Below are 14,454 nucleotides of genomic sequence, written 5' to 3'. Positions count from 1 at the left end.
TGTTCCTCCTGTCACTGAACTTCACTAATTCCCACTATATCCGTTTCCCTTTTTAGATTTTCTAACCTACCTGCCCAATTAAGGGATCGGGCTTTCCATGCTCCAATCCGTAGAACGCCAGCTTTCCTTGTACTGATAACAATGTCCTCCTGACTAGTCCCCGACCAGAGATCCGAATGGGGCGACTATTTTACCCAAGAGGACGCCATCATTATTTAACCATACAGTAAAGCTGCATTCCCTCGGGAAAAATTGCAGCTGTAGTTTCCCCTTGCTTTCACCCGATCGCAGTACCAGCACAGCTAGGCCGCTTTGGCTAATGTTGCGAGGCCAGATTAGCCAATCATCCACACTGTTGCCCTGCAACTACTGAAAAGGCTCCTGCCCCTCTTTAGGGACCACAGGTTTGTCTGGCCTCTCAACAGATACCTCTCCGCTAAATTACCTATGAAAGATAAAATGTCTATATGACAAAATAACTGTATGGAACAAAAGACAAATCAATGATCAGCGCATTCTGTTGGCTCGGCCACCAGGATGTTACGTAGGCACATAGCGGTCATAAGAACTTAAACTGCTAGAGGGCTTTTCGTACATTGTGGTACGTCTACCACAGAAAAAGTGGTACATATTAACAGTCAATAAATAAGGTTATATAGTCTGACCATTAAATCCATGAATAGACAAATGTATTGAAGTAGGGCAAATGCATACTGTTCTTGACATAAATAAGCAACAAGGCTAGATATAAATAAGTGAGGCATTGAGTAACATGTTATCAAATACAGCAAAGTAAGCATTAGGCACAAAATCGCTCTGTCCACGAGTACTCTAGTGGGCTCATGCTTTTTGGCCTTATAAATCTCCAACTCCTCTAACAAATCGAGAGTACAACCCTTTGCAGAAAGCATGAGCCCACAGGGGTATTCAATGGATTGAGTGATTTTGCGCCTAAGACCACCTCTGCTTTATCTGATAACATATTACAATAACTACTTAATGCCACGCTTTATATATAGCCTTGTTGCTTATTTATGTCGAGAACAGTATGCATTTGCCTTCCTTCCATACACTCGTCCCTCTAGTCCTGCAACTGATTATACCCTATCTATTCATGGATTTTATGGCTAGACTATATAATCTTATTTATTGACTGGTAATACGTTGTATAAACGTTTTCTGCGGGAGATGTATCACGATGTACGAAAAGCCCTCTAGTGGTTAAATTCTTATGACCGCTACACGCCTACGTAACATCATGGTGGCCGAGCCAACAGAAGGTGCTGATCATTGACCTGTCTTTTGTTCCATACAGTTATTTTGTCATTTTATCTTTCATAGGTAATTTATAGGTTGCTATAGGCAGTGTATTACGTATATTTTATTTTTGACCGTAAATTCACCGAGAAAGTGTCAAAACCTATTACCTTTACACATTTCCTTTAAATAATGTTACTGTCTTCGTCTTATTTTATTACAATTTGTTTCTACAGTAATTATCAAAATTTAAAAGTCTGCTGTATGTATTTTACCTACTGCATTTTCATCATATTATGGGTCTTATGTAAATGAAGAATACATTAAGTCCACACTAGCAATATCTATGAAGCGTACAGGCATACATATTTTTGATAGCTACTGCACTTCAGTATATTTTGTAAAGTAACGCCAGTTGCAAAATGACTGGGCGATGTGGCATATTTTACACCATATTTTAACTCTACGTGACAATGCTTTGCTGAGTGTGTGTTTATGTTTTGATGATGCCATGACGGCTTTTCACATTAGGACATGGTGTAGAACTGGTACATTTTACCTTATTTTATCTGTACATTCCCAGTTTGTATCAGACTATATTGTGATAGGAAATACTGTATTGTTTTGAAAGATAGACTGCCCACTAGATGTATATATTTTTATATTGTACATCTGCAGATAGTCATTACTGACAAACCAGTCATCATCGAAGGACTTTATACCGTGATCAAAGACTGGAACAAAAAACATTTGACAGTACCTGCATCACTGTTTTACATTCGCGATTATGTCACAACTTTTGAAAATTTAGACTATTCACTAATTTACAGATACTGTATCTAAATATGCCACAACTCACTTTCAACAATTTCTAAAAGTAGTAACACTGATTTATCCTTAATGTCTGCCGATGAACAGATTTCAACAAACTCTTCGTTGGAGGCTTCAGCATGGTTGAAATACATCCCCAGCCCACCTAAACAATTTATTTTGGTAATAATATATTACTACATTGAACAATAGGGGCAAGTAAGTTATTCTCTTTTAGGCTCAGGTACCATAGTGTGAACTTCGAAAAGAAAAAAAAAAAATTAGAAGTGAGAAAGTTTTTGCAAATGCCATTATAGTAGTAAGAGATGGCATGGCTCTTTGAACTGCTGCAGATCTATCTACATCTACATCTACATTGATACTCCGCAAGCCACCCAACGGTGTGTGGCGTAGGGCACTTTATGTGCCACTGTCATTACCTCCCTTTCCTGTTCCAGTCGCGTATGGTTCGCGGGAAGAACGACTGTCTGAAAGCCTCCGTGCGCGCTCGAATCTATCTAATTTTACATTAGTGATCTCCTCGGGAGATACAAGTAGGGGGAAGCAATATATTCGATACCTCATCCAGAAACGCACCCTCTCGAAACCTGGCGAGCAAGCTATATTTGTCAGATTAAGAAACAATAATGCAATGGATATTAAGTCAAGTGACAATAATTCTGCTTTGTTTGACTAAGAAATAGTAATGCAGTGCATTTTAAAATTTTATTTCTAGGAGTCCACTGCCTCAATGTGTTATGAGAACGTGGTCCACAAACACTGCATTACTTTTTATTATCTATGTGATAGGCCAATTTCAACCTTTGGTCATTTTCAAGCACATATCTTAAGCTTCCAGGTTCATCCTACATTGCAATATGTCATTGGTACGTGTGGGCAGTAATGTGTCATTACACATTCACACAATCACTGTACAATAGTAAGATGTTTCCTGTCCACATGTACTAGCGATATACTACAACATAAAATGAAAATGGAAGTTTAAGATAAGTGCTTGAAAATTGGCCAATAACCTAGATAAAACAAAATAATACAGCCTATTTGGACCAGGTTCTCATTCTCAAAGTAATGCAATGGATATTAAGATGAGTGACGGTAATCAGACACCAACAGTCAAATTAACACCACTAAGTACCCAAGTCAATTTTTCACTGCAGCTGACAAATTTAATTAATTGTTGTGGTGATATTTAGAAGTTGAAAATATGAATCCATTATCGTCAAGCTATTCACTCAAATGGTTTCACTGAAGGCTGCATATACAACCTTGATGTTGCAGTTGGTTCTTTGAATGCTAAAGTGAACTGCAAAACTGCATGTGAACCAAGTGCAAGCAATGAAAATCCAGATAATGGCTAGAACAAGGCCAGCAGCAGTCATGGCAGTGTTTCTCTGCTGCTCAGACTGACAATGCGTAAGTTTCGCGTAGCCAATGGGATGATACTTGCCAATAAGAGACAAGAAAAGAATGTATTACTAGTGCTGAAATTTAAACAATTCTGTTGTTCACTGTTGATTCCCGATTTTGTTTGTAGCAAATATGAAACCAAACACACAGTTGGGGGTGACATACTGATCTGTAACTTAAGGCAGGGTCCAGTTTAGGTTCAAATGTGAGTTTCACTTGTGAAAATTGAATCACTAATGTCCATTTCTTTCCAAATATGTCATGACTTACAAAGCTGTGGTTAGGTTTGAATCTAATACCACAGGTTAAATGAAATTAAAAAACCTGGTTGTCAATATATTTGCCATTTTCTTCTGAATGTGTTATTTCTGAGATTATAGAACTGTAAACCAACAGGAAAATTTGATGCTATTCTTTAGTGTCTTGCTTCAACACATCGTCTGTCTACTGGACTCCTACTAGATGTGTAGAAACAGCAGTTAACACCCCCCCTTTTGTCTCTATCATAGCTCATGTCTAACACTTGCAACATCGCTGTACAGAACACATGAGCAGGCCACTAGCCTTGGCCTAAACTATCGAAAATCCAGTTACTTTGAGTTGCAATCTTAGAAGTACAACAGAAAAAAATAACAATTGTAATAAAGTATATAACGTCCCCTTTTTAGAACTGCGTTTATAGTCAATGTGAAAATAGGAGATTCAATTATTGATTTTCAAGTTGCAACTTTGAGTTTAAAAGCATCCAACAAAATTTATACCTCATCGATGCCCATGTCCCTACTAATGAGAAGAATTTTCTAACAGACTAGGAAAGAAGCGGGAAAGTTTTGGGATATCTTTGACCAAGCAATAAACCAAGTAAATATTAACAATGTAAAGATCCTGTTAGTGGACTTCAATGCCCAACTCTGAAGACAACAGAAATACCAAGATATCATTGGAAAATGGGCTCCACATAAACAAACAAATAAGAATGGTCAAAAACTTGTTGAACTCTGTAGGGAACACAAACTGATCTCAAAGTCCACAAAGTAGGCCAAACAAACTTAAAACTTGGAAACATCCTGATTGTAGAAAAGGAGAATGGCAGCTGGATCATGTATTTATGTACAAATTCTTACACAGAGAACTCTACAATGTTCAAGTATTAAGAGGGATAGATACAAGTTCAGATCATTACATTGTCAAAATCAAAATTAAGTTCACACCACTAAAAAAGAAGCTACAGTGCAATAAACTAAAGAGGGTCTTTGATCCCCACCAACTAATTAGAAGTGATAAATATAGAGAAGTCATACAAAACATAAAACTGACATAATTTAGAAGAACTGGTTTAAATTCTCAGGCAACAAGCAGAAAATTTAGCCCCATTGAACCCATATGAAAGACATGGCTGGTGGAACCCAGAATGTGACATAATTCATGAAGAAAGACATGATGCATGGTTAAAATTTCAAACACAGAAAACAGAAGAAAATGCAACCAACCTCAAAAACATCAGTAAACAGTTCACACTATCAGGCAAACCAAGAGACAATCACAGTAAGATGTAATTGAATCAACAGAAGAAAATTACCACAAAACCAATTCCAGAGACTTTTACAAAATGTTTGGAAGACAATTACAAAAATTTGCCCCTGCCATGTTAATGCTGAAAAGGGAAGATGGAAAAATGGCACATAATGACAAGGAAAATGCCAAAATCATGGCAAAAGCATTTAGTAAACTTTTGAATTGTGACGGACCCCAGGAACTTTTAGCAATTAATACAGACACACCCATCAGGACTCCACATGATCTCATAAATCCTCCAGCAACCCAAGAGGTGGAAACAGTACTCAGGGAGATGAAAAATTATAAGGCATGTGGAGAAGACAAAGTTTTTGCAGAAATGTGGAAATATGCCAGCGATATAGTTCGAAATCCTTACACATAGCCCTAACAAAAATCCGGATAACAGAAAAAGTTTCCCTAACATTGGACCACAGCCATAATCCACCCACTCCACAAAAAAGGAGATAAAAGCAACCCAGATAATTAGAGGTATCTCTCTCTTTGACTGTACATACAATATTTTCTCCAGAATCCTATACAACAGGATAAAAGAGCAAATAGAGGAGGAATTAGGTGATACCAAGGAGGCTTCAGACCTTGGAGAAACTGTGCAATACAAATCACTTAAAATTAGCCATAGCAAATTACAAGAAATAAAATAAACCTCCAGTAATAACCTTTCTGGACTTTAAAAAAGCATATGACTATCCATAGACCTTCAACGTTAAAAATCTTAAGAAATTTTGGGCTTCATACAAAATTAATCAAATTTATAGAACTCACTCACCTTAACTAACACTGTATCAAAAGTCAATTTCAGGGGGGAACCCTCTGAGCCATTCATCATAAAAACAGGTTTTAAGACAAGGAAATTGCTTGCCATCCCTGCTGTTCAACTGTGCTTTAGAATACATAATGAGCGAATGGTACAAGACTAACCCAAAGAACATATACTTGGAAGACCCAAAGACAACGTAAGTTTAAATTGTCTAGGATTTGCTGACAACCTTGCTCTCTTGTCCAACAGTATTCAGGAAACCAATCAACAAGTTATCTCACTACATGAAACAGCATAGAAAATTTGAATATCCTTTAAAAAAACATTTATCCTGTTAACTGACCCACCACTCACAAACAAAATTGCCATAGGAAACCAAGAAATCAAAACTGTAGATAAATTTAAATACCCAAGAGAAATCATAACCTATAACTTCAATGAAAAGCCAACATTGCATAAGAGAACAAACAAATTGACTAGAGCACAATGTATCACCAAAAACAAATACAATAAAAAGAGCCTGTCAATAGAAACAAAATTAAAACACTACAAAACAGCCACTCAACCAGAAATAACATACGCGACTGAAACAATCTTCAAAACAACTAACACTGCACAAATAGACAAAATACTCAAAATAGAGAGAAGAATCATCAGAATGTGCATCAACAAATCATACCAGAAAGATGGGATACAGGAGAGTAGCTACAAATGAAACATTCTACAAGGAAATAGAACCAAGAAAGAAACGTATTTCATTTTTCGGACATATAATCGGAACAGAGAACAGGATCATCAGGAGAATAATAGAACAATTTTGGAATAGTAAGCGCGACATTAAGTGGATTACAGAAATCAAGGGAGATATGGATGAGCTACAGATTACACTGGAAGACCTAAGAAACAAAACTGACAAAATCAGGAAACTCACAGACAAACAAACCAGACTGCAAATGAGAATCAACAGACAGATAATAGGAAGGGTGCTTTCCGATGAAGAAAGGATGAGACCCGAGAGAAGTATTGGGCTGACAGGAAACAAAGATTCTTTGTATAAAGTTCGTCCAATGAAGTCATAAAATGTAAATAATAATAAAGTACAGTTTAAGGACATATACCTTTCCCACAAAAAAAGTTAAATCGGAGGGGACATTTAAAAAAATTGAGAACTGAAGAGTGAGTTTAAATAAATAAATCAGGAAAAATAAATATTATAAAACACAACGCTGAAAAAATGTATTGGATGAATCTTCTTACAGTGATTGTTAAAAATATGGATTTAATAATGGTGGTGGTTTAAGAATAACAAATGTTTTGAACTTGTGGAGTTTGCAACAAAATTCTATTTGTAGGGGAAAAAGAAGAGAGAGGATCAAATAACTAAATAAGTCATTGTGACAAATTCTAATTTAATCGTTGACATTTTTATCAGTAATTTTGCAAGTTTTGTATTCACAGATGTGTTAACCCCACAGATGTGTTAACCCTATTACATCAGTAAAATATATGCTCAATTCATTTCTACATAAAACAGCTGTATTTTACTGTTCATCTACATTAGACTCCACTGCACAACACGAAAAATCACTTTTTTAAAACCCTGTAACTGTTTCCCATTGCAACACCCGAAGTCTGAAGTTTGACTCAAAAGTGCCTACAACCTCCTCCTGCAATGGTGCAAAAGCATGGCCCCTGCAATGTAAACCTCAAGCTTGGCGATGCTTCAAACAGCAAAGTGTTGAATCGTGAAAAGAAGGCCAGAGCTCAGAAATTCATGATATGTAAGGTGGGTAAATCATACCACGTCTTACTCACATCTCACACCTTCTTTTAATGAGTCTGCAATGAAGTTCAGAATCTCTATGTTCAGTGTTTGCAATCTTGCTGTTTTTTGTGTGTGGCAAGGAAGACATTTCAGACACACTGCTGCAAAAATCAACATGGTAAGGACTAAGGGGATGGCACAAAGGCATCAAAAAACCACCCCTCTTCTTGGGATGTTGACTCCCGCACATTTTGTGGTTGAAAATGGCAGTTCACAGTGCAATGAGCAACAGGACGATGATCTTAACAACCTTTGACACCGATGATACCCCCCCGAGCATTTCAACCCAACTCTAAGAACATTGTGGGACTGCATCCCCACTAAATGTGATCACACTCCTTCAGAGTGCAGGACAATAGAAATTTTTGCTCGTGTACAGTGGAAACATTAGAAATAGTTCAAAATCATTCAACAAAATCCGAATGTGATCCTAGGCAGCAAAGAATGCTTAAGCACTTTCAGCTCTTTAGTTTCGTGCCTTCCTGTGGTGTCATCACAGGGGTGGGGGGTTCACGACACTGACGCTTGCATGAATAAACGGGTGAAGGAAATCCTTTAAGACCCCCCCCTCCCCCATTTCGGAACCCTCAGTGGTACCCATCCACCATTATTGGGAATTTTAAAAATATGCCTGTACAAAGAACCTGTGAAGTAGTGTAATAGTAACAAAAACAACAAATAATAATAATAATAATAATAATAATAATAATAATAATAATAATAATAATAATAGAGACCTGCAGACAGGCAATCTGTTTACACCCCTCTTATTCTAGACGCCTGTCTGTTAGCATCTAGGACCATTTCACAAGTTGTCTCTGTACACATACATTTTTAAAATTCTATGTAGTGGGTTGGTGCTACGGAGGGTGTCATCAAACTGGGGGATCTTAGAGGGACCCTTTGTCATTTTATTCACACATGTGTCAATGCAGCAGTCACCCACGATCACCCACAGTAAGGTGTGAAACAGTAGGGCTCAAAATGCTTAGGTAACATTTGCAACAAAACAATGTGATTTTAATGCTTGGCATCGTGATTATGATCTCCACTGCAGAGGCACCACAAAAAGGAATGATGTGTGGGTAAGACGGGATATGATGACCTTCCCATCGTTTGACATCAATGGCGGTCAGAATTGTGGTGAAATTTGGTGCCTGTTACATCACTGACCCGCTTACATGTCACGTAAGCTTCTGAGCTCTGGGCTTCCTTGCACAGCATGTGCCAACACTTTGCTGTTTGAAGTATCGCTGAGCCCAATGGCGACTTTACATGACACCATACTTTTGTACCATACAGAGGAAGATTGTAGGCAACTTGAAGCCACTGAATCACAACAGAAGACTATTATGGGGCTTTCAAAAAAGTGATCCTTTAATTGTATTGCAAACAGTACGTAAATGCACTGCAAGCCACCACATGGTTCATGGCGGAGGTTAGGAAAATTTCACCACTATTGGTCATTTCTTTGCAAATAAGAGCAAGGGAAAATAGAATAGTGCTGAAAGAAACCATATTGAAAAGTGCCACATGGTAGAGTACATTTCAGTAAATATTAAGCTTAGCCTGAAAAACAAAATTTAACTTTTAGTTTATTACTAGAAGCTGTGAGAAAAATTTAAAAGTTGTCTCGCATAGTAGTAATTAAAAATTCTAATTAAAGAAGGTCTGTGGCACAAGCCTGTTACCTATCAGCATGACTGACTAAAGTGCAGCCTGTCTATCCACCTAGGCACTAGGAACTGGTGGTATGGCCAATCCCTCGATCCGGCCACTCTTTACCCTCAGAGAAAGATCTCCAGTACTAATTTTGGACAGCAGGCTAGTGAAACTGGGGTCATCCTGGAGGGTATATAACAAGCAAAAATTCCCATCCCTGTGAATCTCAAGGAGGTGGAGTCTATTGCTCCATCCAACATTTTACCACGACTCCCTATAATTCGATTTGCAAAAATTAAATATGTTTACAAGAAAAATTATTGAAATATGTCATCTCCCTTACCTAATACACCTTTCTGAATTTATCTTCAATTTTATAGAAAAAGTGTTAAATATGATGCGAACATACATCATTCTACACTACTGATCGGTAAATTACGGCAACCTGTATTTCACATTCACAATTACTGGGTCCACCAACTGTCAACTCAACTAGACCTTGAGTTACACTACAATCATTCTGTTGCCACAAGATCCATGTGGGAGAGTAGTAAATATCATAATGCAGATTGTGGACTGGTGTCAAATCATGCTAGAAATATAACTGAACACAGGATACTAACATATCTGGCCAAATGAAATACCACCATGACCTCTAAAACTAACGATATTTGGTGCGTAGTGAGTCTCTGAAGATCTGTACACCATGTGAAAAGCGGTAGCAGCTGTGACAAAATTTTGATTGCTTTACTCTTCATGAACTCTCCTGGATATTAACACACATTTATTAGAGGTTAGTACACAGGACATTGCTCGCTTCAATTCATTGTCTCAAACTCTTTAATCATTACGGATCATTCAATCTCTTTTTTGGAGCACAACACAGCACCAACTCTTGCAACATGAAGCACGACCGACGTTGTACATAATGTGTATGATACCTTAACCGACTCTCCATACATGACCTAGTGATCTGCAAATAAGTGCCCCCAAGACCAAAAGAAACAGAGAGCTACACTTTCCTTTATCCAAAGCAGTGGTTGCAGAATCTTTGATCTAAAACTACAAATTCCACAATGTCCCCTAGAGTATGCTCTAACATATTTAGCATGTGGTGAAAACTGAAAAAATTCTGGCATAAAACTTCTCCTGTATTATTAAAAGTGTACATAAAATTGGTTTCAACTATCACATGATCAGTAACTTTGCAATTAATGTTTTTAGATAAATTGTTAAGCATAACAAAACAATCTGAAAATAATACAGCCTACTGACAGCTCAGACCAGGATAACTCCAAATAGTTTCTTTAATGTTACATGTACTTTAACCAAAATGTTACTCTTATTTTGTGTAAATGTAACAAACCACAAATGGCCTGGCAAAGTACAGGGCAAAAAATTGTTTACTCAAAGTAGCAATGGTATTACAAAATTAATTTGTCTCTCCAAATGACAAATCTATATACATGTAATGGTTTTGAGCAAGTAATAGTAAACTTCTGTAGGCCCAACTAAAAGCAATGATAGGCATGATACATTCAAAGTTTTGTAGGTTACTGACGAAAGAAAAAAAAAAAAGACACACACAGTGCATTCTGACCTCATTTTTATTTAGGGATGACACTTCCAAATAACAACAAATGAAACTGTGGTCTTTAATGTTTTATCAAAGCTAGTAAATCACTATAAAACATAGAAATAACATTCTACAATTTGTATCAAATATAGAAAACTACAATTATTGATAACTTTTAATTTCAATTCTCTCTTTCGATAATTAGGAAATTTTGAAAATATCATAAGCCACATTAAGAACAGGAATTTCTACGCTAACTGGAAAACCATAGATTCTACAGGATAGTAACGAAATATTTTGATTTGAAATCCCTGGTCCAACACGTCAAGTATGTGTCAAAGACACAGTATGGCACTAAGTACGAATGTGATTTACATTTTTACTATTCTTAAAATACCTCCGGCTCATTGTTAACCATTGTATGAAGTATGATTGCTACATCATTTAGTACAACCCGTGAACGTATACTGTCGCAGTTAATAGCCAAAAAGGAAATGTAAACATGCCATCGCATTTAACAGCAATGTTTATGACTTACAGCCGCTCTGTACACAATGTTTTAAACTAAAATATGTCCATCATCAACTTCTGCGTCTTAAGAAATTCGAAGGAATAAATGTACTTTTACAGCATGAACTGTTCACTTCTAATAGTTCAATTACACTGCTATATATAACTAATTTCTTTTTCAGATAATGTTCACTACGCGCGCAAACTAGCCGCAATGATCCATGTCTAAAGTATTTTTCTAGCCTGCATGGCTGGATACACTAAATTTTACGGATCTTCATCATAGTTAAAACTTTGTTTTCTGGATCCTGGTCAGTTGTCACGGAATATCATTGCTGAAGATAACAAGTATTTACAACGACATAAAGCAAATGATTTAGTAATCGTCATGTAAGACACTTATTTCCAATACAATGTCGTCTTAACGGCAATCATTCAATGTACAATTATGCAGCGGTCTTAATACAACAATATTCACAAGCAAACTCCCACCTATCCCTGCTACAACTGAAAGACACAAACACCGCACGTGTAATACTACATAGTACTTCTAACGTAGCAGATGACATGTTATGAAATTGGAAACAATGAAACTTCCATAACCTAGCTGACACACGGCTAGACAATGACACACAACACACCAACATTTACAGAACAGCGCTGTCTTTCTTTACATCAATTTGTTACACCTTACATTTAAAAGGAAAGGGGACTTAAATAATCTATCATACCTTCATCTGGGTTTTCTTCGTCTTCATCTTGCAAATACGACGAGACATCTGAAACGCACAGAGTGGGTAAATGCCTCATTGTAAACCACAAAAGTTAGAAATCATTCCATTCGAGTACACAGCACTCACCCGCCATCTTGAAACAAAAAGTTTTGATAGAAGGCACGTGATTGGCTTAGCGACACTTCGATGCAGATTCTATCATACTGAAGCTACTAATTTCTTTTAAGAATATTTGCGCCACAGCCCTGTAAATGTACGTTCTGTCAATATTTGTCATACAAAAAGGCATACCCTACGATTGCAGCACAGATCAATGTATTTGTCGCGCCATTTGTTCTTTATGAATTACCAAAGAAAGTCTTGCAAGCAGTACGTGAGAGAAGAAAGAGGGAAAAAAAGAGACGTTTTTACAGCTAAGTTTGTTACATGCGAAGTGCGAACTAACACTTGCAGTCAGTCATACTTCGTAGAGTTTCCAATGAGACGGAATAACAACGCTTGCCACCTCTTGATACTTTACAATTTAAATCCATGACACCGAAGCTTTAATGAAACCTGGCCTGACCTTCGTGTTAAGAATAACTAATAGGACTGAATTGAAGTGCCTAAAAAGACTATTCAGTAGCTTCCTGCATTGTATTTAAGTATGGTGAATATTTCATACTTTCGGGTACGCACCGTAATACATAAAATCACTCATCAGTGAGGAAGAAAAATGACTTGATGGAGTAGTATCGCACAAGTTTTCGAATCTTAACTGTAGTGAAGCAGTCAATTGTAAAGGTAACAGACCGATTGGAGTATGCAACAAGTTATTTGCGTACCGATCACGCAGAATGAACAGCAATTTGTGCGATAAATACTGTTGTATAGCAATTTTACAAACGAAAAACCCAATTTTCGCGCGCATTTTTTCCGTTTGTGGAAAACTAGGATTGTAAATTAATGCTCGAGAATTTGTATCTCTAGGCCTAGCGACGTATTTACACTTAGTTTATCCAATTATTTGCGTACTGTCCCTTATTTCATTACCGGGGTTTTTATAAGTATAGGCGAAATAACTGCCATTAAAATTGGTTGGCCTGCTCGTATTACTGCTTTACTTTCACACTTTCTTCATAATGTTCCACACCAATAGAATGCAGTTGTCTCAAATATAAGGTACCAACGTTTCACAAACACAAGATGTTCTTGCTTTAGAGGAAATTAATTATTGCGAGGCCAGAAAACACTTGGTAACATGGATATGTTTGTTATGGGGCATCACATGCAAATAATAAATGGATCATTGCAAACCTATGTACATTAAACTGGGAGTTGTAACAGTTTTTGTCCAGTACATTTTAATGTCTCAGTAATGTGAAGTTGAAAGATGTTAACTGCTGCAATATCTCAAAGAAGAATTGTGGCTCAGGTTCAGAAGAGTAGCTGGTCAAGCACTCGACAGGGATGCAGTTCACAAGAAAATTCATAATGGGAAGGATCCTCCATGGTATACAGCGTCTGTAAAGAAACTTTTAAGAAACAATAACTACTGCACAATTGATGTAAAGCAAAGTTATTTGTTAAATGAAACATATTTGACTCTCAACATAGCAATGTTTGAAAGCCTTCAGCAACTGTCTTGGTATAATCTCAATGGAAGACCTCTCGCAAACCCCAAAGATATTCTGGTTATTTTTTTAAAACTGTCAGTGAGACAAGTTAGTGCCCGGCCACTCATGGAGGACAGAGGAACTGAAACTGAGAATAGCAAAGCAAACAAAAAGATTACAAAAGAAGATCCAAGAGCATTTCTCCAGTTTAAATCTTACACTTCTGTAAAGATAAGTGGTACAGATACTACTGTCAGTGGTAATAAGAACTTGTTAAAATTACTAAAACTAGCCAAGGCTCCAGGACCTGATGGAATCCCTGTCAGACTCTGTACATAATTTATATCCTCTCTTCACAGTAATATACCATAGATCCACCAAACAAAAGATTGAGTAAGTAAGAACAGTAGCAGAAGTGACCAATAAAACAACTTTCCAATATCACACAACCATCAGCTGTAGAATTTGAGAGAATGTACTGTGCTGAACAGCTCTTTGAATGCTGTGCTACAGTAGGAGCTGAAGAAGTACACAAGCTGCAGTACTGATAGTTGACAGGCTACTGGCAGAAATTATCTTAAGCTTTGTAAAGCAGCTAGAGATAGTTTTAATCAGGGTAATTATAACAAAAGCAAAACTCACCTGAAAAAACTATAAAATTACAAGAGACAGAATAGTTGGCCTGTATGTATCTTCAGTACAAAAAATTCCAATAATGCCAA

At 37.0% G+C, this 14,454-nt stretch overlaps 1 protein-coding gene across 2 annotated transcripts in view; it reads right to left on the bottom strand.

Annotated features, from left to right (window-relative positions):
* Positions 1-12,468, bottom strand: part of LOC124613021 (serine/threonine-protein phosphatase 4 regulatory subunit 1-like) — a 343,197-nt gene extending 330,729 nt beyond the window's left edge. The window contains exons 1-2 of one of the 2 annotated variants that reach the window (XM_047141575.1): positions 12,264-12,468; positions 12,135-12,182 (exon numbers count right to left, since the gene is read on the bottom strand). In XM_047141575.1, the coding sequence (XP_046997531.1) occupies positions 12,135-12,182; positions 12,264-12,270 (55 nt within the window). In that variant the 5' untranslated portion in view covers positions 12,271-12,468. The other variant, XM_047141574.1, reaches the window with a different exon arrangement.
* Positions 12,469-14,454: the final 1,986 nt, after the last annotated feature.

The sequence above is a fragment of the Schistocerca americana genome, chromosome 4 (genome assembly GCF_021461395.2).
Source record: "Schistocerca americana isolate TAMUIC-IGC-003095 chromosome 4, iqSchAmer2.1, whole genome shotgun sequence".
NCBI classification, from domain to species: Eukaryota; Metazoa; Arthropoda; class Insecta; order Orthoptera; family Acrididae; genus Schistocerca; species Schistocerca americana.
This window is presented reverse-complemented; position numbering and strand designations above follow the sequence as displayed.